Below are 24,323 nucleotides of genomic sequence, written 5' to 3' on the forward strand. Positions count from 1 at the left end.
GACATGGACGACGAAATGCATTTCAAACGTTTTTGCATGTCAGCAGGTAGATTTGATGATTTGGTTCATCTGTTTCATATTGGTGTACACTCAGCCTACAGACATGGCGGAGAAGGAGCAACTGGAAGTGCGTAGGAGGAGATACAATGCTACCAAGTGGACCAATCAGAGTTGTTCTGGTCTGTGTCGCCGCGACGAGTGAGTAACTTTTCTGGAGAGGTGCATGTCACCCTACGCGCATAGGGTACAGCATAGGTACGGTGTAGGGTACGCGTTACCTACGGCATTGATGTGACACACAAGTATAAATCAGCCTTATGGCTTTTGTACCTTTTACCTGATGGCAGCAGAGAGAAAAGAGCTTGGCCTGGGCGATGAGGATCTTTGATGATGGATGCTCTTTCCTATGACAGCGTTTCATGTAGGTGTGTTCAATGGTTGAGAGGGCTTTACCTGTGATGTACTGGGCCAAATCCACTACCTTTTGTAGGATTTTCCTTTGGTGTTTCCATACCAGGCTGTACTGCAGCCAAACAATGCACTTAGCACTATGCATCTATAGAGGTTTCTCAAGTTTTTTGATGTCACCCCAAATCTCCACAGACTGCCAAGGAAGTAGAGGCACTGCCATGCTTTCTTCGCAATTACATTTATATGATGGGTCCAGGACAGGTCCTCTGAGATAGTGACACCCAGGAATTTAAAGTTACTGACCCTCCCCACCTCTGATCCTTCAATGAGGACTGGTTCATGGACCTCTGGTAATTTGTACATTAATTATATCTGCTTGAATCTGTAACTTTCTTTCAACATCTTAATCTATGACCTTTGGTTTGTTAACCCATTACATATGGTGGGCAAACATGTATTTGTTTCTTCATAAGTTTCTTCATAATTTTCGCAACCATGAGGAAATCTGCAGATGCTGGAAATTCAAGCAGGGATTGCTCCCTACGTGACTCCCTTGTCCATTCGTTCCCCCCCCCCCCCCCCATCCCTTCCCACCAATCTCCCTCCTGGCACTTATCCTTGTAAGTGGAACAAGTACTACACCTGCCCTTACACTTCCTCCCTCACCACCATTCAGGGTCCCAGACAGTCCTTACAGGTGAGGCGACATTTCACCTGTGAGTCAGCTGGTGTGACATACAGTACTGCATCCGGTGCTCCCAGTGCGGCCTTCTATATATTGGTGAGACCCGACGCAGACTGGGAGACTGTTTCGCTGAATACCTACGCTCTGGCCGCCAGAGAAAGCAGGATCTCCCAGTGGCCACACATTTTAATTTCACGTCCCATTCCCATTCTGATATGTCTATCCATGGCCTCCTCTGCTGTCAAGATGAAGCCACACTCAGGCTGGAGGAACAACACCTTATATTCCGTCTGGGTAGCCTCCAACCTGATGGCATGAACATTGATTTCTCTAACTTCCGTTAATGCCCCTCCTCCCCTTCTTACCCCATCCCTAATCTATTTATTTATTTATTCCCCCTTTCTTATTTTCTCTTTTGTCTCTTTATTTCTCTCTCTGCCCCTCTCACAATCACTCCTTACCTGCTCTCCATCTCCCTCTGGTGCTCCCCTCCCCCTTTCTTTCTCCCTAGGCCTCCCGTCCCATGATCCTTTCCCTTCTCCAGCTGTGTATCCCTTTTGCCAAACAACTTTCAAGCTCTTAGCTTCATCCCTGTCCCTCTGGTCGTCTCCTATCATTTCGGATCTCCCCCTCCCCCTCCCACTTTCAAATCTCTTACTATCTCTTCTTTCAGTTAGTCCTGACGAAGGGTCTCAGCCAAAACGTCGACTGTACTTCTTCCTATAGATGCTGCCTGGCCTGCTGCGTTCCACCAGCATTTTGTGTGTGTTTCTTCATAATTTTAATAGCTCTTACGTAATCAGTAATTAAATTTGAAATTGTTGAAGATGCCATGTAGCTCCTTTATGATCTGCTGATTTTCCTTTTCAATTAACCAAGTAATCTGATACTAATACCTTAGTTTTCAAATACAGAGATGAGAAGTATATGCTTTCTTTCCACTGTGGGCTTGTCAAGACATGATGTGCAGTATTTCTTCAATTGCCTTAAATTTCTTTTCTGTCTTATAGATTAAATGTACAAATAGGCTAACAAGAAGTAGAATCAATATTTTCCTGTTTTTAGTTACCTCTTTGTACTTCGTTTTCTGTCTTTAATGTCTTTTCAATAACTATCACTAAGATTATTACCTCAGCCAAAGGATTGGGCTAATCTTCAAATCCTTGAGTCTGCTATGTTTCTAGCAGTTTGACTGTTGCAAAATGAGATAATGAACAATTTTGGAGATCTTCTGTAAGCCCAGAGTTTTGGAATAATTTTAATATTCAATCAATTGTATGCAGGTAAAAATCAGCCTTGTGTAGTTATTATCTTTATGATTTAATATAGTTCCTTTGTGGTGTTTTGCAGTTAACTTGAATGTTGGACTGATTTTAGGAAATCAGAATGAATATAATAGAAAAGAGAAAATTTCAACAGTAAATTAAATGTTTTATACTAAATGGTATCCTTCCTACTACATCTTTTGGAGGAAAATTTTGGGCATTTGGTCTTTGTTTGCTGAAGGTAAATCAATGGAATACAATCACATTTATCAATCAACCTTCATATGTCAAACTTGAGCAACAACACAAATAATCGTTCTTATTTGATTTTATGCCTGTTGTTGTAGCTATACTTTTAGAAAAGTGCTATGAGAAGAATATGGCAATTTCTCCAGAGAAGGGTAGACGAAAAGCAAGAGGGAGTGCTGGAAAGGGTGTGCAGAAGTTTCACCAGGATGTTACCTCGGGAGGATTTTTTTATTGAGAGGAGAAGCTAAGTTTGTGCGCTGTGGAGTAGAAGATGTTAAGGGGGGATGTGATTGAGGCATATAAAATTTACACTTATGTCAGACTACAGGAATATTTATTTTCTTTATCAGAGATGGGTTATACTAGAAGACATAGATTTGGGTTCAGGAGTAGGAGGTTTATAGGAAATCTGAGGGAGACCTTTTTTTTTACCCATAGAGAGATGACTATCGACAATGCTCTGCAGGAGACGGTAGTGAAGACAGAGTTACTAACAGCATTTAAGTGGTAAATTGAATTATACAGGCACAGAAAGCCAGATGCTGGAAGATGAGATTAATATGCATGGGTGACTACTGGTTGTCATGGACATGGTGAACTGCATGGCCTGTTTCCATGCTGTATGACTCCATGACTGTGGCAGAACAAGGTCAAGCGCAATATGGCTGACTTCTTGTGACTTCTTATTCTTCTCCACAGAGAAGAGTTTGGATTTATGAAAAGAACAGAACAAACTATTTTTGAGAATTTGAATGAACTAAGGTTTGAGTCTACTTGTTAGAAGGCATAGAAGAATAAAAGATATTATTTAGTTGATTGTGGAGCAGTAGAGTTTAGCAATGCAAGCTTTAAAGCAAAAACATAAAATGGAATAATGCACACAAGTGGATAATATTGAATGAGGAGGAGACAGAAACCATAGAAGAAAATTAAAATATTAGTTAGGATCTAGGTATTGTTTACATAGTATTTTTAATATTGATACTCTATTTTGTCAAACTAAAAGAAATTGCAGACCAACCAATTTAAATAGAATAATAGAAAGTACAGCACAAGAACAGGCCCTTTGACCCATTTAATCCATGCCAAGCCATTTAAACTGCCTATTCCCATCCACCTGCCCGGGACCATTGCCCTCTATACCCCTACCATCCATGCACCCATCCAAACTTCTCTTAATTGCTGAAATCAAGTTCGCATGCTATAAATAAGGGATTAAGAATCAAATGCCAAATACAAATTAAGATCCCAGAGGAATCTGGATATTAAATTTTCTAAGTTTTTAAGAGCATTAATAGTCATCTTACAAAAATATTAGAATGATTATGAAGTGTAAATGTGATATTAATGTTTCATGATGTACATATTTATCACTCAGTTGGAAATTTGTAGATGCAGGAAATGGCATCCAGATTTTGTGTAGCAAATATTGACATTCACCAAATCTATGCATACTGTTTAAGAAGCTGCATTGACTTTTTTTGGAAGGGCACTCTTCACAGTGCATGATGTGGATCTGGAAACTGAAAAATCAATCGTCACTCTTACTTGTTCTGAATCCATTGCTTAATCAGAAAGGCAAAGCATAAAGCAGTCATAGAAATGACGGGAAACCTAGATCAGTGAGCTATAATCTTTTTTTTAAAATTGGAGACACATTCAACAAAACATCAAGACCCTTTTGCCGATTGGAAGTCACAAAAGCATCCTTTTCTAAGACTTGCATATATTTCTCCTGCATTTTGGAATTTACTCTCGATATATCTCATATGGGACAAAGCGGGACTTGAGATAGCAGTATAAGAAAAGATTACATTATTTGTAATTACTGTCGATGCAATGCTCCTCAGACAGGATGAAGAGGTCAATACTCCCCAATGCCATTAGGCTTTACAATTCAACTGCCAGGACTTAAGAACTTTTTTTAAAGCTATTATTAATGCTTTTTTGAGTTAGTGATTTAGATGCATATCATATTATTACTGAGTTAAGTATTGTATGTAATGAGTTTTTGCTACAACAAGTGTATGGGACATTGGAAAAAATGTTGAATTTCCCCATGGGGATGAATAAAGTATCTATCTATCTATCTATCTATCTATCTATCTATATGACTTTGCCCTCAGTAAAACATTTCAGTCCTTTATTGAAAGTTGAGAGACAAGAATAAAATTTATTTTCAGATTGGGGACTATATTGTATATGCATGTCCTCTGCTACTCTTTATGGTAGAGAATCACATTGATATTATCAGGGATGTTGTGGTTATGTTTACTTATTTATGTATTGAGATACAGTGTGGAGTTGGTTCTTTAGCCTTGCCGCTCAACACCCCCCCCCCCCCGCCCCCCAATTAACCCTAGCCTAATCACAGGACAATTTACAACGACCAATTAACCTTCTAACCGGTCTGTCTTTGGCATGTGGGAGGAAACTGGATCATCCAGAGAAATCCCACGCATTTCATGGGGAGAATGTGCAGACTCCTTGTAGATGAAGTTGGAATTGAATTCTAAACTCCGACACCCCCAGCGGTAATAGCGTTGCGTTAACTGCGATACTACTGTGGTGCTCAAATGGCTGTAGTTTGCAGAGATTGCTTTTAAAGGGAAGATCTTTCATTTTTATATAACCTGTTTCAACCTCGTGGCTTCTTGAAGTGCTTTAGTAATTTTAAAGGATAGCTGCTATTGTAATACTGGAACTAGGAAAATCAATTTGTACACAATGTGTTTCTATAAAGAGACGTAGAAAATTAATTAGAAAATATAATCTTTATGGCTGAACTACCACTTTCCTGGCAAGGGTTGCTACTTATCAGTTGAAAGGGATCACAGGCTTTGAACAGCCAGGAAATTAAGTAGAGATAGAAACCAATCACATTAAAGAATTATCGTAGGCAGCAAAACATGAAAGATGAATCATATTTTTGGATATTGGCTAAGCAAATAAGAACAGCTCCTCAGTACTATAAAAAAAAGTCTGCAGATGCTGGAAATCCAAAGCAGCACACACAAAGTGGTGAAGGAACTCAGCAGGTCAGGCAGCATCTATGGAGGGGAATAGTTGGCGTATCATTCGGAAACCCTTTTTTCAGGACTGAGAAGGAAGGGGAACGATGCCAGAAGAAAAAGGTGGGAAGAGGGGAAAAGCTAGCTGGAAGGTGGTATGTGAAATGAGGTGGGTGGGAAAGGTCAAGGACTGGAGAAGAAGGAATCTGATGGGAGTAGAGAGTGGACCATAGGAGAAAGGGAAAGAGAAGGGGTACCAGGGAGAGGCAGGCGAGAAGAAGTAAGTAGTCAGAGTGGGGAATAGAGGAGTTGCGGGTGAGTTGTTTTCCCCTATACGATTTTCAAATTAATGTTTGAGCATCCATTAAATTTGCCTTAAAGTGTAGATGAAGGTTTGACCTTAAACAATGTTTCCCTTGACAATATACAGTGTATCTCAGTGAACCTGGAAGGAAGTAAAATATGACAGATTTGGCAGGACAGATTAAAAATGTCAAAGGAGTTCATAAAATCAAAAACTGCAAATGCAGTAAGTCTGAAATAGAAATGAAAATCGGTAAATAAATACTCAGCAGGTCAGCTGCAGATTGATGACCTTTGAGTTCTGATTGAAAGGTTATTGACCAAGAATGTTAAATGGTTTTGTTTTTCAGTTTTCAGGCCCATGTCATGCAGTACGATGTGTGCACGGACATTACCTAGTCTCTGCTTTCATCTTTGTCAGATAGGTTGGATAACTTTATGACAGAAAGTTTGTTTTAAACTGCAGTGGAAGTCGGGTAGAGAGAATAGCTGTAATTGGGTAGAGATCAATATTGAGAAGGTGACACAAATGCTGCAGGCGCTGTCCAAGATGCAGTGATAAATGCTTGTTTATCTGTCTGGATGAATGTAAATAGAAGGAAATGACTAAGGATAGCAGGAGCAAAATAAAAAGGTGGAACTATGATTTGCAGAACACAGCAGTTGCTGTTTGAAATAGAAGATACCACTGGAAATACTGACTAAACCAGATGGCATCTGTGGAGAGAAAAATCTAATTAGTGTTACATGTGGATGACCTTGAATTAGAACTGTCTATTTCTGATATACACAGAAAAAGACTGATTATATGGACATTTTTGCTTGAATACCTCGGTTGAAATGTTATTCGCTGAGCTTCCACTGGGCTTTATTGCAAAGATGTAGGGAACCAAAGTTGGAGTGATCAAAGTGAGAATGAGATAAAGAATTTGAAGGCAACTGAAATTTCAGGATCACTCTTACAAACAGAATGGAGGTGGCCACCCAGTATTCATTTTTAGTCTCTCTAGTAATGAGGAGACCACATTTTGAGGCATCTCTGGTTGGTGTAAGAGAATGCAAAAGGGACAAGTGCTGTATTTGCTAGAGATGCATGGGATCATCATTAAGTGCCTTGTCCTATGATGGAGGTGATAAGGTCTTATACATGACCATGATTGTTCTTGGAAAATTTTTCTACAGAACTGGTTTGCCATTGCCTTCTTCTGGGCAGTGTCTTTACAAGACGAGTGACCCCAGCCATTAGCAATACTCTTCAGAGATTTGCCTTAAGTCCCCTTTGGTAGAGACATAATTCCAGCCTGCATAGGATAGGGAAGTAATTATTGATTACTAAGGGGCAAACTGGGAATTAGCAGAGAGCATTGTTCTGAAAAAGGAGGAAGAAAAGGTGCCTCGGTCTCCATCTCCGGAGACAGACTATCCACTGACATCTTCTACAAACCCACTGACTCCCATAGCTATCTTGACTATACCTCTTCCCATCCTGCCCAATGCAAAAATGCCATTCCCTATTCCCAGTTCCTCCGTCTCCGCCGCATCTGCTCCCAGGATGAGGCTTTCCATTCCAGGACTTCTCAAATGTCCTCTTTCTTTCAGGATCGTGGTTTCCCTTCTGGCGTCATCAAAGATGCCCTCACCCGCATCTCCTCCACCTCCCGCACTTCAGCCCTTAACCCATCCTCCCGTCACCACAACAGGGACAGGGTTCCCCTTGTCCTCACCTACTACCCCAGTAGCCTCTGGATCCAACACGTTATCCTCCGCAACTTCCACCACCTTCAACAGGACCCCACCACCCAGCACATCTTTCCCTCCCTACCCCTCTCAGCTTTTTGCAGGGATCATTCCCTCTGCGACTATCTGGTCCACACGTCCCTCCCCACAGAACTCCCACCCGGCACTTATCCCTGTAAGCGCAAATGCTACACCTGTCCCCACACCTCTCCCCTTACCACCATTCCGGGCCCCAGACAGTCCTTCCAGGTGAGGCAACACTTCACCTGCGAGTCTGCTGGAGTTGTCTATTGCATCCGGTGCTCCTGGTGCGGCCTCCTCTACATCGGCGAGACCCTACGCAGATTGGGGGAACGGCTTCGTCAAGCACCTCCGCTCCGTCCTTCACAATAGACAGGACCTCCCAGTTGCCACCCACTTCAACTCTGCCTCTCATTCCCATCTAGATATGTCCATACATGGCCTCCTCTACTGCCATGATGAGGCCAAACTCAGGTTGGAGGAGCAACACCTTATCTACCGTCTGGGTAGCCTCCAGCCTGGTGGTATGAACATTGAATTCTCCAATTTCCGTTAATTCCCTCCCCCTCCCCCCATCCTAGGTCCCTCTCTGCCCCTCTCCCCTTTCAACTTTCTGCTCCTTTATCTCTACAGTTCTTTCATGCTTATCCCCTCCCCCCTTTATCCTTCCTCTGATTGGTTCTCCACCTGGCGCCTCTAGCCCTTCCCCCTCCCCTATCTCTATTACTGGGCTTCGGCCCTCTCTTCCCCCCACCCCCCCATTCCTGATGAAGGGTCTCGGCCCGAAACGTTGGCTACTCTTTTCTCACGGATGCTGCCTGACCTGCTGAGTTCTTACAGTGTCGTGTACATATTCTTTGATCTACAGCATCTGCAGTTGTATTTATGTGGGAAGAAAAGGTGTGTCTGCTGGAAATTATTGGAATTTTCAGAGGTTGATCTTTTGAATGTGGAAGCCAGTTGGGGTGGAAGGAGAGGAAAAGGGAAACTTAGCTTTCGTAGGCAGGGTTGGTGTGGGGGATGAAATCAATGGGAAATAGAAAAGATCCAGTCGAGAGTTGGAGGAAGATGCCTGGGAAGCAGTGATATGGAATATCTTGTTATCAATAGAGCGGAAGCGATGAGGAAAATGGAATGGAGTCCTTGCAAGGATCATGATGAAAGTATTACACCTTTTCCACTCTTCATTCTACTTAACTTAGTGTAACTGAAGTCCATTCTTGTGTGCTTCTTTACTTAAAAATGCTTTGCTTTGTCTTGGAGGTTTGATTCTGGTATTTTGAGTCTGTTTGATGTCTGGTCTTAAAGTGCAAAATCTCCTTTTCATGGGTTCAATCTTTGAAGTACCGGTATATAGAAATTTATCTCATTAGAGCTGTCGTATTATTTTGATCACTCACCGTACCTTTAACAGATGCTTAGCTTCTTCATTATATTTCCTAAATACTTTGTAGACAAGTATGCGTAGTTCCAAAGTTAATGATTTAGCTGGTTGTCTATTTAAAAAATGCATTTGCCAGGAAATTACAGTGAACTCTAAAGATGTGCTGCCAGGCATATAAAAATGTTCACTGCAAATTTTTGGATCCTCTCCCATTGTTGGATTTGGGAGATCATTTACAGACCCCTTATCCCAGACAAAATAAAATCAGCTTTGACTGTGTTGTATGAACAATTGCAGAAGTACAAGCAGTGTTCTGAAATGGTGAACCAGACTGAGGAAGTATTCAAATTTAATTCAGCACAATGAGCTAGAGATGGAATTGGTTAGACTGTATTTGAGGTATTGTGAGCAGTTTTGGTTCCATATCTAAGAAAGGATGTGCTAGCATTGGAGAGAGTCCAGGGGAGTTTTACAAGAATACTCCTACGAATGAAAGTGTTGGCATATGAGGAGAGTTTGATGGCCCTGGGCCTGTTCTCGCAGAGTTTAGAACTATTTGGGGGGGGGGCTCATTGAAACCTACCGAACTTTGAAAGGCCTCGTTAGAGTGAACCTGTGAGGAGGATGCTTCCGAGAGTGGGAGGAACTAAGGCCCGAGGGCATAGCCTCAAAATAAAAGGATACCTCTTTAGATCAGAGATGAGGACAGAACATGGTGAATCTATGGAATTCATTGTCACAGTTGGCTCTAGAGGCCAAGTCATGGATATATTTAAAGTAATGGTTGATAGGTTCTGATTTGGAAAGAAGTCAGAAGTTTCATGGAGAAGGTGGGAGAATGGGGTTGAGAAGGAAAATAAATCAGCCATGATTGAATGGTAGAACAGACTTGATGGCCCAGATGGTCTTATTATGTTCCTATGTCTTCTAGTTTTATGAGCATATGGGATCATTCATGCCTTAAAATGGTATATTTAGAAACAGTTAATTGGGAGAAACAATACCCAACATTTGGGCCTCATTTAGGTCAGAAGTTGGAGATATCTAGCACTTGGTTAAACCTGGAGGTCAATGTCTATTAAGTGGAAAGCATTTAAAATTCATAAGAAATTAAATAAGAAATTTTAAGAGATTAAGTTACTCGAAGGAACCAAAAGGGCAGGAGGCACAAAATGAAAGAATGAAAGGCAGTTGTATACATAAAAATAAATTTTGAATTTGACGGTGTTTCTAATCAGATCACCAGCCGAAATTGAAATGTAAATCAGTCCAGGAAAGGGTGACCTTTTCTTTCCTGGAGAATAACTGTGAAACAGCATCTTTTGTTTTTTTTAAACAATACAATCTCTTCCCATTCACTTTACCAAGAACGGTATTTTATGATTTTGACAATTAAATTAATATTCTTATCTTGCCCTTGGAGAAATTGATTTCTTTTGTTGCTGAGGCTTTCTCTGTTTGTCTTTTGTCATACACTGGTATTTGATTGTCACCATCTTTGGCTCTGTTAGTTTACTTTTCACCCTATCAATATGTGGATATCAAAAATGTAGAAGCATCACATCACCTATTTCATTGTTTAAAGTCAAAGCAACTCTTGACAATTCTCACTATGATGTGCTACTAACTTTTGGTTATCTTTAATTGTAAACTGATAGCATTTTATGCTTAATGTACTTTTGATAATCATGCAAAATATTGATGTAATCCTTGAATCCTAATTTAATTTTGGGTTATCAGAGGCTTACTGATTTACAGTGCACGTATTCTAATGGTTGCAGCATTTCTCATCTTTATTATACACATTTTAAAAAGTATAATGCCCGCAAGAGAGAATAGTGTTGGAAAGCTGTCGAGAAGTTATGCCGGAGAATAAGTGTTGGTGTTTATTTGCAGATTTACCAGCTTGGGTTTCCTGGAACAGAACAAATGACAACATGTGGCATTAATGATGCCCTTTTGTACCCTGGCCTTCCTGTTGCAAATTTATAGCAACATTTCTTGGAAGAGCAACTTGACTGCTTCACATTGAGCATAATGATGAATCAACGTGCTCAACAAAACATTATCAATAAGCTACAAACACGAGAAAATCTGCAGATGCTGGAAATCGAAAGGAACAGGCACACAAAATGCTGGAAGAACTGGTGAGTTCCTCCAGCACTTTGTGTGTGCTGCTCATCGCTACGCTACTGCGAAACAATCGCAACCCCCTTAGTATAAATTCAGCATATATGCTGTTTTCAGTGCAACTTCAGAAAGTGTCAAAATTCTTTCTCTATGTTGTATGAAATAATGTTACCAGATGAAGCAGAGAAAAAATGTAAACCGCAGGGATGAAAAATTGCAGTTTGTTCTCCTATTTTTTTTGGAGGTTGCTGAGGAGAATGGCTGGATAGAGGAATTGGTGATGGCCAATGTGCAGCTTCAGTGATGTCATTGACAGGGGACAGGTGTTGTGGGGGAGTATAATGACCAAATCTAGCAATGTAGTTAATTAGAGGAAACAAGCACTTCAGCATTCTCCCTTGTAAGGAGAATGCTGAAGTGCTGAAAGCAGGAAACCAGTGTACCCTTCCTCTCCTGTGTGGAGATGCAGCCTTCTCATCTGCTCCTGGCTCCTCATAGTCTGCCGCAGTTTACTCACTTCACTGGCAACTGGTGACCCATCAGTTAGAAGAGCAGAGATAGAGTTGAAGGTTGGTTTGGGGGTGTCTATGTTCTTATCAAATCACATTTTCAGAAGAAAATTTTTTTCAAATATGATTTTCAAAGATGATTCTCACCAAGGATTAGACTGAGAAAAGTTTTTTTTAAAAATTATCTATTGTTTAAAATAACGTAAGTTCTGAGTTAGATGTGAACTCTAGGACTAAATTGGTTAAAGAATTGAGGAATTGTTAGCCAAAACGGTGCAACTAGGGGAGCTGCTGTCTCCAGCAAGATGATTATGGATACTGTTATATGAAGCTTTGCATCTTCTTCCTATAACTTTGTGAATTGCCCCTAGTGTTTTGGTTTCCTCCTGCATTCTGTTGACATGGGCTGGTAAATGACTTGGCTGTTCCAAATTCACGTTGTGATTAGGTGAGGTGGAATGTGATGGGAACATTAGGAAAATTTAATGGGATGAGTGGAGGTCTGGTGAAAACTAAGTGTCTTGCAATCATTGCAGACTAGGAGGGCCACAGGACCTATTTCTATATAGTGAAAGTCTAAATCTACGGCAATTGGAAACCTATAAATTCTTGGGCCTTTAACAGTGTTGGGCTCATTTGGGGAGATTTCAGTCTACCAAAGCAATTCTTCATTTCCTGCCACCAAATATGTATGGGTGAGGCTTTGCTCTAGTTGTCCTCTGATTTGTACGCACATATAACTCCCCTCATTTTCTAGCACTGATTGACAAGGACACATACTGGGATTTGGTTTCATTTCACTCCCACCACTTACCCATCTATTTCTTTAACTTTTGTATGGGAACAAGAGGATGGTTAGTCTTTTTGTTTTAAGGAGTGTTTCAGCACAGCTACATTGAGCTACTTCCTACTCTTGGTCACACTTTAACTATTTTGAATAAGGCTCCATGAGTTTTAAAATTTACCAAGGTTTCTGACCTTTCTACAGCTCTATCCGGAGTTTGTGTCTGTGCTTCTGACTCCCATTAATACGCCAGGTCACACAAACATGGTTAGGATGAAAGTGGTTCTGTGTAATGTTGAGCGTTACCCTTCAAAAATCTGGAAAGGTAATGCTAAACTTTCGTTAGAATAAATCTTTGGAGAAATGTTATAATCTCTTCAACTGTTCATTTTAAAAATTTGTAGTTAATCAGTGAGGACGTGTATACAGAAGGGTGCCAGAAAAGAGCCAGTAACATCATGAAGGATCCCACCCATCCTGTTTGTGAACTGTTTGTCCCACTCCCATCAGGGGCCACCAGACTCGAAAATATTTTCCCCAAACAGCAAGGCTGATCAACACCCGCACCCAATCAGCACAACTTTATCATTTCCTGTCAGTCATTTTATGTACAAATACTCCTGTGCCTAGCGTCACTTATTTTTTATTATTATTGTGTTCTTTATTTTATTGATTTTGTTTTAAATGCTAAGTCAGATCCAGAGTAACAGTTATTTTTTTTCTCCTTTACACTTGTGTACTGGAAATTACATTAGACAATCTTGAAAGTAATTTAATATTGGAACAGATCAGTGGACTTTTAAACTCTGCTACTGCTTTATCTGCACTTGCCAGAAGGTTCAGTGGCTTAGATGTTTCTGAGTGACTGCCGCATGTTTTCTATCCCAAGTAGAGCATTTGGAACGGTGGGTGGATCTGACAGGCCAGGGTGGAGAGAGAGCCAGTGGTCAGAGGTTAAGAATTGCGGAGCTCAGAGACCTGATTGGGAATTGCATTTGAGAGTGTGGCTGAGAAATGGTTAACCAGCATCTCGTGGGGGAGTAGTGGAAATTGGCATCACAGTTAGATGGTTATTAAGTTTGGCCCAATGTTGGTGTGGGTGGCAATTGAAGGAGCAGCAGATGGAACACAGCATAGAAAAGTACAACACAGTACAGACCCTTTGGTCCATGAGGTTGTGCTGACCTACATGAAGTTGCTCACTGATCAATCCATCCCCCTTGCATAGCCAATAATATAACCATATAACAATACAGCACAGAAACAGGCCATCTCACCCTTCTAGTCTGTGCCGAACACTTACTCTCACCTAGTCCCACCAACCTGCATTCAGCCCATAACCTTCCATTCCTTTCCTGTCCATATACCAATCCAATTTTTTTTAAAAATGGCAATATCGAACCTGCCTCTACCACTTCTTTTTAATCCCCTGTCTTTTTAATATCCGAGGCTGTTAAATCTCTCTATTGTATCTGCATCTTTTACCACCACCAGTAGTGTGTTCCAGGCATCTGCCATTTTTTTGTGTGTAAAATATCTACCTCTGACATCTCTCCTAAACTTTACTCCACTTTCTCCGGTATTAGCCAATACTGCCCTGGGAGAAAGGTACTGCCTGTCCATTTCATCTGTACCTCTCATAATTTTATACACTTTTATCAAGTTGCCTCTAATCCTCCTTTGTTCCAAAGAGAAAATCCATAACTCACTGAACATTTCCTCATAGACATGATCTCTAATTCTAGTAAGTCTCCACTGCACCCTCTGTAAAGTTTCAACATCCATCCTATAACGAGGTGACCAGAATTGAACACAATACTCTAACATAGGAGTTTTATAGAGATGCAACATTACCTTGCAGCATTTGAACTCAACCTCCTAACTAATGAAGGCTAATTCACCGCATGCCACCTTAACTATCCTATCGATGTGCGTGGCATCTTTGAGGAGCCTATGGATCTGGACCCCCAAGATCCCCCTGTTTCTCCACATTAAGAATTCTGACACAATAATCCACAGATTTTACCCCAATTCTACCATATTCTTAAAGTAAACTACTTTAATCACCATTTAGTCACCTGAAGGCACTGTAGAGTTTATTTATTGAGATCTGGTGAAGAATAGGCCCTTCTGGCTCTTTGAGCTGTGATGCCCAGCAATCCCTCGATATAATTTGAGCATAATCACGGGGACAATTTACAATAACCAATTAACCTGCCAACTGCTATGTCTTCGGTACATGGGGGGGGGGGGGGGGGTGGAGAACAGGAACACCTGGAGGAACCTATGCAGTCATAGAGAGAACATACAAACTCATGACAGGCAATGGTTGGAATTGAACCCAGGTCACCTGTTCTGTAAAGTGTTGTGCTCACCACATTACTACTGCGCTGTACATAGCTGATGTGCGTGAATGGTAATTAAATTAGTTTTTCTTAAGATTGTACAGCTGTTAAATTTTTGATAACTTGTATGGAGTTAATGTGTATGGAACTTGACTCTGGTCATGCTTTCCTGTAGTTAAAGAAGAAAATGCTAGGTACCGAAAACCCGAAACAACAAGCATTTCATATTCATCGGTGTCGGGAACTAGACCACATATGTTACTTTGTCATGAAATTACATTTCACTTTGTTTGAAACTCGTAGACCAGCTGGAGCAATAAAGAGCTCAAGGTTGCACCATTTCCCCCTACTCTGATGTTAAAAAAAATGTAGCTTAAAACATGGAGTGTTCAAATACTACTTGAACATATCCACAAAACTGTCACGTGCCTGAATCATGTGAATCTCCTTGTCTGGGTGTCTCCCAACGTTGCTATCAGTTTCAGACCAGGAGCAAGTGGTCATGTCATTTGGTGCTAAACTGCAATATTTGTCGCATTTCACAAGGAACAGTCGTCACTGAAACTTGCATTGTATTACTGTCTCCTATTGCTAGGCATAAATGTGCATTGTAAATGAAAAGCTTACTATTTTACATGTTCTTGAAATTGCTCTAGTTGCTGTGCTTGAATGAAAATTATATTTGTTTATCTTAAAACTGGTGGAAACTCCCAGCCTTGGGATTTCACAGGACATAATTTCATTTATTCCTTAGACAATTTGTATTCATTATGGAGGAAGCGCCTATTGCACAGAGTGTTTAATGGCCTTGGTTTGTGTGCATATCTTTTAATATTCGTTGTGTATGATTTGGAAGTATATCTGCTTATTTCAGTTTGGAGATGGTGACCTAAGGCAATTGAGTGTGACCAATTGTAGAGCAGAATGTCTGCTATTAGTGTTGTTCTATTGTAATACTATTGAATAATGGTTACTCAAGAGTGAGTGAATCTCTTGGATTTGAAGCTTGGATAAGCAGCTATTGATTTACAGCAAAGAAGTAGAGGTGATTCATCAGGGATTTTAACCGTGAGGAAAAGAGAGAGAAGTTAGTATTTTTCTTTCTGGAATAGTGAGAGTTAAGAGGTGATGTAATGGTTTTTCAAGATGATAAGGTATTTTGATAGACTCATTAAAGAAATATTTCCTCTGGCAAGTATATGAATGATTTGGGACTCAAAATCACTGCCAAAAGATCTAGAAGTAAGATGGGGAATTCTTTTATACACTGGATAGTAGAGATCTGGAATGCTATTTCTGAAAAGGGTGGTGGAAATTGCCTAAATTTTGTTAGGAAGTTTCTTGAAGAACCTCCAGGCTTAGGAAAAAATTGAGAATATGGGGTGAACCATGACTGTTCTTCCAAAGGTAGTGTAGGTGTGACAGGCTGAAGGGGTCACATTTGTGCTGTAGGTTTCCAGAAATAGACTTCCATAGTTCTGACCAAATGAATGTGGTTGATCAATGTCTGATGTGTGTGATTTTTGATAAAGTGGTGTATTTTCTTGGAACTATTAAATAAATACTAATAAAGAACCAAAAGTCTTCAAATAGTAGTGGACATGGATACAGACCTCCCCACCACTGGGAGTATGTACACGGAGCACTGTGCAGGAAAGCAGCATCCATCATCAGGGACTCCCTCCACCCAGGTCATGCTGCTGCCACCATCAGGAAGGAGGTACAGGAGCCTCAGGTCCCACACCACCAGTTTCAGGAACAGTTGTTACCCCTCAGCCGTCAGGCTCTTGAACCAAAGGGGATAACTTCACTCAACTTCACTTAGCCCATCACTTGAATGTTCCCACAACCTATGGACTTACTTTCGAGGACTCTTCATCTCAAATTCTCAATATTTATTGCTTATTCATTCTTATCATTTCTTTCTTTTTGTATTTGCACAGTCTTTTGCAAACTGGTTGAACACCCAAGTTGGTGCAATCTCGTGTTGATTCTATTATGGTTAATATTCTGTTATGGATTTATTGAGTGTGACGGCAAGAAAATGAATTTCAGGGTTGTATATGGTGACATGTACATACTTTGATAATTACTTTGAACTTTGAAATAACGAGGCAGTAATTTTATTTCTAAACTTTATAATATTAACCACATTTTGTAAATAGAATTGTTTTATAGCCTGTTGTATACTTTGCTGTTGGATATTTGAATCACTGAATTGTAATAATAAATTGTTTCCCTTATTTGTTTTTAACATTTAGGCTGGGAAGCTTGCTATTGAACGAGGATGGGCAATCAATGTTGGTAGGTAATAGAAAAGTGTTGAAAATATCTGAAAGCCATCTAGTCTTCATCGTTGCATTTCAATTTACAATTGAACCACAGTTCTGGGCTACTAAAGTTATAAATGGGGTTGTTTTCCATGGTTCATCAGCCAGCTAGTTGAATATAAAAGCACTAAATATGCTTGGTAAAGTAGGTACGTTGTAAATTCAGTTTTTCTAATGCAGTGTTACACTATATAATGTCTAACTTTATATTACTTTTGCAAATAGATTTCATCAGATATTTCTACTATTAGTTTGTTGAGCGGAGTGTAATAAAAACTGACATTTCCGTCACCATGACAGTCCAGGTCTTACTTGATATCCAACAGCTGGCTTAATTATTACTATGGAGAGAGACTATTACAAGCTTTTAGTAATAGCTGGTAATATTTTGCTTTAAATACTTATGTGAAGACTTAGAAAACAGGATTTATATGACATGCTCAATTAATTGATGTAAAGTTTGACTGCATCTACTGCGTTTATTAAGTCTAGAAGTCACTTGTGAATGCAGATGACTCTGCTTTCCTCTTCAAACAATTGTATAACAATGCCATGTTCTGAGTCATTTTGTTAACATTGTAGTGTTTTGATAAGTTTTGAGGGATAAAAAAATTATATTTGATGCATTGGACATTTGCATGGCTGTACAACATTTCAGAGCATAATAGTATTTTCCAGAAAGTGTGGTGACTGCACAGTATGATTGAATTTTTTTTTCTTGTTTTGGAAAACCATGTGAAGTATTTGAAGCAGCTGGGTTCTGTCTGAATGATTTTAGTCCACCAATTTTGCACATTAAATAACTATTTTCACCACCAATTATGAAAAAGACATACAGTGAAAATTTAATGCATGTTTATGTCCTTTGAATGTCCGAAAGAGAGAAACCACCAAAGAACAGCCTTTGTTATAATACTGAGAAATCACTCTTATAGCTTGTGCCCTAGTGAGAAAAGAAAGTAGTCTAGGTAATCAATTTTAATAAAATTAGTTGAAGGATAAATGGTCAGGTTTGAATATGTAATTCCACAGAATCTCTTAAATTTCCCAAAAGAGGGAAACTTGCTTTTACAGTTAATCTCTCCAGTTTAACCTCTTCTATGAAAGGTAGCACATTGACATAGATGATGTAGTCAGGTTTGCAAAATGATCATCTGATCCATACTTGGCCACTTACTACATTTAAATAGCCCAAGGCTGTTCAGAACCTAGCTGTAATTTCAGTGTGTTTTAGATACTGAAGTGCCAATACTCGTTCCTAGCAACACACACAAAATGCCAGAGGAACTCAGCAAGCCAGGCAGCATCTATGGAAAAGAGTAAACAGTCACTGTTTTGGGCTGAGACCCTTCATCAGGACTGGAGAAAAAAGTTGCTATGTTGCTTTTCAGTTGATTTAGTCATTTTTTGTCATATGTAATATATTTGTGTGTAGGACATTTGTAAGGGGTAGAACTGTGTAGATTTTATAATTACTTTATATGCGCTCCCTTTAGGAAACCTCATTGGAGAGCGTAAACTTGATTTCCATGGTTTTGCAGATGACACACCATTGTATATCTCAATTGAGCCTAATGATGATAACACCTTCTCTTCTCTGATTTCTGGTATGGCTGCAATAAACAAATGGATGAACAATAACGTTCTAAAGCTAAACGAGCATAAACCTGAAATACTTTTGGTTGGTCCTAAAGCCAAAAGAGATCGTCTTTTTGATAAACTTGGGAACTTGGCTCCCCTTGTGAAATCCGAAATAACAAGCCTGGGTGTTATCCTTGATTCAGATTTTAATTTCAAATCCCACATATTGCAAAATGTCTGTTTCTGTCACATAATGATGCTGGAAAAATTAATTTGCACCTTTATGTTAAATAGGCTAGATTACTGCAATATACTTTTTACTGACCTTCCAAAATAATCCATGACAAACTTCAATTCATTCAGAATGTTGGTGTTGCACTTCTAAGCAAAACCAGATGAGGGAATATATCTCTCCCATCTTAGCTACTGTGCATTGGCTTCCTGTATCTTTTAGAATTGATATTAAAGTTCTCTTACTTGTGTTTTTTAAAGCAGTTAATGGTCTGGGACCAGAGTACATCAGAGAATTGCTTTTGTTTTATTATCCTGCTTGAGCTCTTAGGACGACTTCTGCTGGTCTCTTAAATTTAAACAATTTCCCTCAAAAAAAGGTCAGCTTTTTTTGAATTACGCTCCTAAACTGTGGAATTCACTATGTAACGCTATAAGGGATGCAGGCTCAGTTAACATTTTTAAAAGCCAGCTCAAAACCTATTTATTTCAACTTTATATTAACATCTTTTTCTTTTATTTTTAAATTTTTTTCATTGTTTCTCTTTATCACATTGTAAAGCACTTTAAATTGCATCATTTACATGAAAGGTACTCTTTAGTTAATTTATTAATATTATTATTACCTGTGCTTTACTTCTATTAGGTGGTGGCTTCCATCATTGTTCGAGTGACCAAGGAGGAGGGTTTTGTGCCTATGCTGACATAACTCTGGCAATTAAGGTGAGAATGGAAAGTAAATAAATATGATTTTCTCATTACCTACGACTTGAAAACTTGGTTCCAGTATATGAAAGTATTTCACCAATGAGAAGCAACACATTATTTGAGTAGCTTTGAATGTAAAGTGAATTTAGTGATTAATGATACAGATATTATGATGTACTTTTGGTTTTAAATCCTCAAAGTGATTTTGAACTCCAGTTGGTTTTAAAACTTGGATAGGCTTAGGCTGACATTCATAGTTGCTTCTGATTAACTGCTTAGAGAAGCAAAACAAAATTATGGGAAGGAAATTTCAATCAAGTGATCCATGCATTATTAATTTATTTTGTTAACCATCTGACAAACAAAGATTAAATTGTATTCAGCTTACTACATTTAAATGCATATATAAAACTTTGTCCTGGACATTAGAAACAATGTTTTCATGCATACGGTATTGATTTGATTTCCCCTCTACTATTTCAAGATCTCCAAAAGTAATAGTTTTATGTCTCCATTAAAACAATGAAGGGAAGAATATACTTTGCTGTTGTATAACAATATTACTCCAGAATCATTACCAGACTCATTTGAATCTCCTCAATGTTTTTTTTTAATTTAGTCTGCTTTTTATGGAATATGGAAATCTTTAGATGGTTGCCGTTTTAGGATCACAATAGATTTTTGTAACATAGATTTTGTTTCCAGACTTTTCATATTTATCTTGCGTAGGGTATTTAGTAAGCAGTGAATTACCTGTAGTTGTTCCTGAAACACAAGGATTACACATGCGTTGTGCAAGTTATATTGAGTGCAGCTTGTGTGGGTCAAAGATGACCTAGGACTAGGGTCGGCTGGTGTTTACAGGATTCCCTATGAATGCGAAGCAGGATGCGTGGTGGAAACTGCATCAAGGAGAACAGGTGGTGTGTCCGTTTGGGTTAGCTGGAGAAATTGGCAGTAGCAGAACACTGCATTCGCAATGGCCAAGGGATTGAGTTTGACGACACAAAACCACTCTGCCATGCCAATGGCTTTTGGGACCACCTGGTAAAGGAAGCCTTTGAAATAAGACTAGGAGAAAAGAATTTGTGTTGTTAGAGACAAACTGGAATTCAGTTGTAAACAAGGTGGGAGAGTAGAAACCTGATTGGATAAGGACTAACCAATCAAGAGGGACAGACTACAGGGGTATAAATACCACTGGACTAGACATGCCAAGGAATCATCCCTGAAGAAGATAGCAGAGTTTGACATCAAAACATCAGTTATAATTGATATCTGTACCCAGTTGGAAGCCTGAGAAGAGTTTATTCGTCGTTTAGGCCAGGAAAGCACTGGATCCTCTTTCATATTAAAGCTGTTAAAATACTGCTAATGTTTCTAAATCTGTGTAATCCTGAAATATACACAAATGTTCAGAAACTATTAAAAAAACATATCAAACACTTAAGTAATAAGAATAATAAAATCATGTATGCAAACAGAAACAACCAGAAAATATGTAATTTAACTAAAACTTAGCATGGTTTCTCAGAGCTGTTCCTTTCCATTGAAATTAATACACTTGCTGTTCCTACACTCGATCTAAATCTGACACATGAAGAACCCCATCAATGGAGCTTAATCAGGAAAATGCTTCAGAGCAGATGTCTAGTGTTGAGATTTCCATCTGCGTGTGAATCCCAAGCTTGTTATCACTGATGATTGTGAGCAGAAATGCCGTTGTTACCTTGCAAAATCTTATCTGTTGCATTTCTGTTTATAGTTTTGTAATTCATTCCACTCTGTAATAGCAGCTTCCTTAGGAGAATATGTCCATAAAATATGCAGGTTTATTGTTTTAGCGGTAGTGTGTGTTTATTTTGTTACTCCTGGTCAAGTAGAGAATTGCATGAGGAATGCTATTTAATCAGTCCCTGTTTGTCTATTCAGAGAAAAAGCTTATTGTCCTTCCATCGTTTTTTCTTCTTTTTCATTTTTCTTAAGATATCTATTCGTAATTTTGTTTTCAATTTGTAATGATGGAAACTTTATAGTTTTAGTTCAAAATGTACTGCATAGCTGAATAAACAATAGAGTACATAGTTGATTGAAGCAATTTCTTTTATCCTAATGTCATGGTTCGAAGACTTTTCTAACCACATTTAAAATTCTGTCAGCTTCATAAATTCAGGCTTTTACAAAACTGAAGTATCCCAATTTTTTCCACAACCTTCCTGTATAATCCAGCACTACCTCGCCTGAACTTGGGATGAATTCCAAAATTTTGAATCCCTCTTTGTGGCATCATGACCAGAACTTTAAAAACTCTAAACATGTAGTCAGTGTGATGCCTACAACAATCTTCAACCTGTTTGTCTGTTCCACATTGATGGTACAAATCACTTAAGCAGTCAGATTTCTTAAGTTTTTAAACATTTCATTTCTACACCATTTAGTGAGTTTTTATTTAGGCTTCTGTTTTTAAATATCATGCATAGCCTGCAGAATGTTGCTGTAGTGCACCGACGGAATCTTTGCATCATCCATCATGGCCCAGTCCATCACAACTAAAGACCTCCCCACCACTGATCACATCGACACACAACACTGTGGCAGGAAAGCACCATCCATCATCAAGGACCCCCACCACTCAGGCAATGTTCTCTTCTCACTGCTGCCATCAGGAAGAATGTACAGGAACCTCAGGTCCCACATCACCAAGTTCAGGAACAGTTATTACCTCTCAACCATCAGTTTCCTGAACCAGAAGGGATAACTTCACTCACCCCATCACTAAACTGTTCCCACAACCTAGGGACTCACTTTCAAGGACTCTTCATCTCATGCGCTTGATATTCACTGTTTGTTTATTATTATTATTATTATTATTGTTATTCCCCTTCTGTATTTGCACTGTTTGTTGTCTTTTTGCACACTGGTCGTCTGCCTTGTTCAGTGCAGTCTTTTGTTGATTTTATTATGGTTATTGGGTTTATTGAGTATGCCTAGAAGAACATGAATCTCAGGGTTGTATGTGCTGACATATATGTACTTTGATAGTAAATTTACTTTGAACTTGTGTACAATACAATAACTATAATGAGTTACAGTCGTACACCAAAGTTGATGCCTTTGTACTTTAAAGTGTCCACCAGTCTACCCTGAGCGCACACACAAGTAGCTTATTCCTACTGCTACTTCACGTTCCTACCCTGTACATCCTTATATGAATTTTACTTCTTAGTAAGATCATGTTACTAATAACACCCTCAAGCTATGGATGCCTACTGAGCACTGAATATACATGACCCCCCACCCACTGTCATCCTGAAAAACGATTAATTCTGTGCCACAACCAATGACCTTGTCATACCAAACTACCCAGCACTAATCCCTTACACAAATACACAGACTGGCAATTACATTTTACATCTACCTCTCCAGCTGGCTACTTTGTTCTTTGATACATCATGTTTCCATGGTTGTTGGCCCAAACAGATCTGGTTACAAGGTGATGCCCTTAAAAATACTTCCCCCCCCCCCCCCTAGACTGCCGGAGTCACTGGTTACATAATGGGTTCCAAAAGTATCCTGGAAATGCACCAAATGTTGTGACTCTGTATGAGCTGTAGATGTAATAGGTCTTGCTGTAGAACAGTTATAGATTGGCATGTATGATGTTGTAGGCATCACTGAATCATTGGTGGGAGCTTAACGTCCAAGGACTCACTTTTATCGAAAGGACAGGCAGAAAAGGCAGAGGGGATGGCGTTGCTTTGTTGGTTTAACAAATGAAATCAGATCTTCAGAAAGGGGTAACATAGTGTCAGAGGTGTTGAATCATTGTGGATAGAGCTCAGGAACTGCAAGGGGGAAAAACTCCCTGATGGGAATTGCATACAGACCCCCAAACAGTAGGAAGGATGAGGTCTACAAATTACAACTGGAGATAGAAAATGGATGCTGTATGGGAATGTTACAGTGGTCCTAGAGATTTCAATATGCAGGTATACAGGGTAAATCAAGTTGGTGCTGGATTCTTAGAGGTGGGCTTTCTAGAATGCCTGTGAGATAGTTTTTCAGAGTAGCTCATGGTTGGGCTCCTGATCCCACTAGGGCATTAGCTATTCTGGGTTAGGTGCTGGGCAATGAACCTGAATTGATCAGAGAGCTTAAGGAGAAAGAACTCTTAGGGACAAGTAATTATAATATAATCAAATTCACCCTGAAATCTGAGAAGGAGAAGCTTAAGTCAGATGTATCAGTATTACAGTGGAGTGAAGGGAATTACAGAGGCATGAGAGAGGAGTTGGTCAGAATTGATTGGAAAAGAACACTGACGGGGATGATGGCAGAACAGCAATGGCTGAAATTTCTGTAAGCAGTTCAGAAGCCACAGGGCATGTACATTCTAAAGAGGAAGAAGTATTCTAAAAGAAAGATGACACAGCCGTAGCTAGCGAGAAGTAAGAACCGATATAAAAGCAAAAGAGAGGGCATATAACAGAGCAAAAATTAGTGGGAAGTTAGAGGATTGGGAAGCTTTTAAAAACCGACAGACGTCCTTGAAGGTAAAGATGGAATATTAAAGTTACTAGCCAATAATATTAAAGAGGATATCAAAAGTTGTTTCTTCAGATATATAAATTGGAATGGA

General features: G+C 39.3%; 1 protein-coding gene across 4 annotated transcripts in view; it reads left to right on the top strand.

Annotated features, from left to right (window-relative positions):
• Positions 1-24,323, top strand: part of hdac11 (histone deacetylase 11) — a 105,579-nt gene that overhangs the window by 33,287 nt on the left and 47,969 nt on the right. For all 4 annotated transcript variants that reach the window (XM_073072162.1, XM_073072160.1, XM_073072161.1 and 1 more), the window contains 2 exons: positions 17,096-17,138; positions 19,623-19,699. In XM_073072162.1, coding sequence (XP_072928263.1) covers positions 17,096-17,138; positions 19,623-19,699 — 120 coding nt within the window. The remainder of the gene's footprint in view (positions 1-17,095; positions 17,139-19,622; positions 19,700-24,323) is intronic.

This window comes from Hemitrygon akajei, chromosome 19, assembly GCF_048418815.1.
Source record: "Hemitrygon akajei chromosome 19, sHemAka1.3, whole genome shotgun sequence".
Taxonomy (NCBI): domain Eukaryota; kingdom Metazoa; phylum Chordata; class Chondrichthyes; order Myliobatiformes; family Dasyatidae; genus Hemitrygon; species Hemitrygon akajei.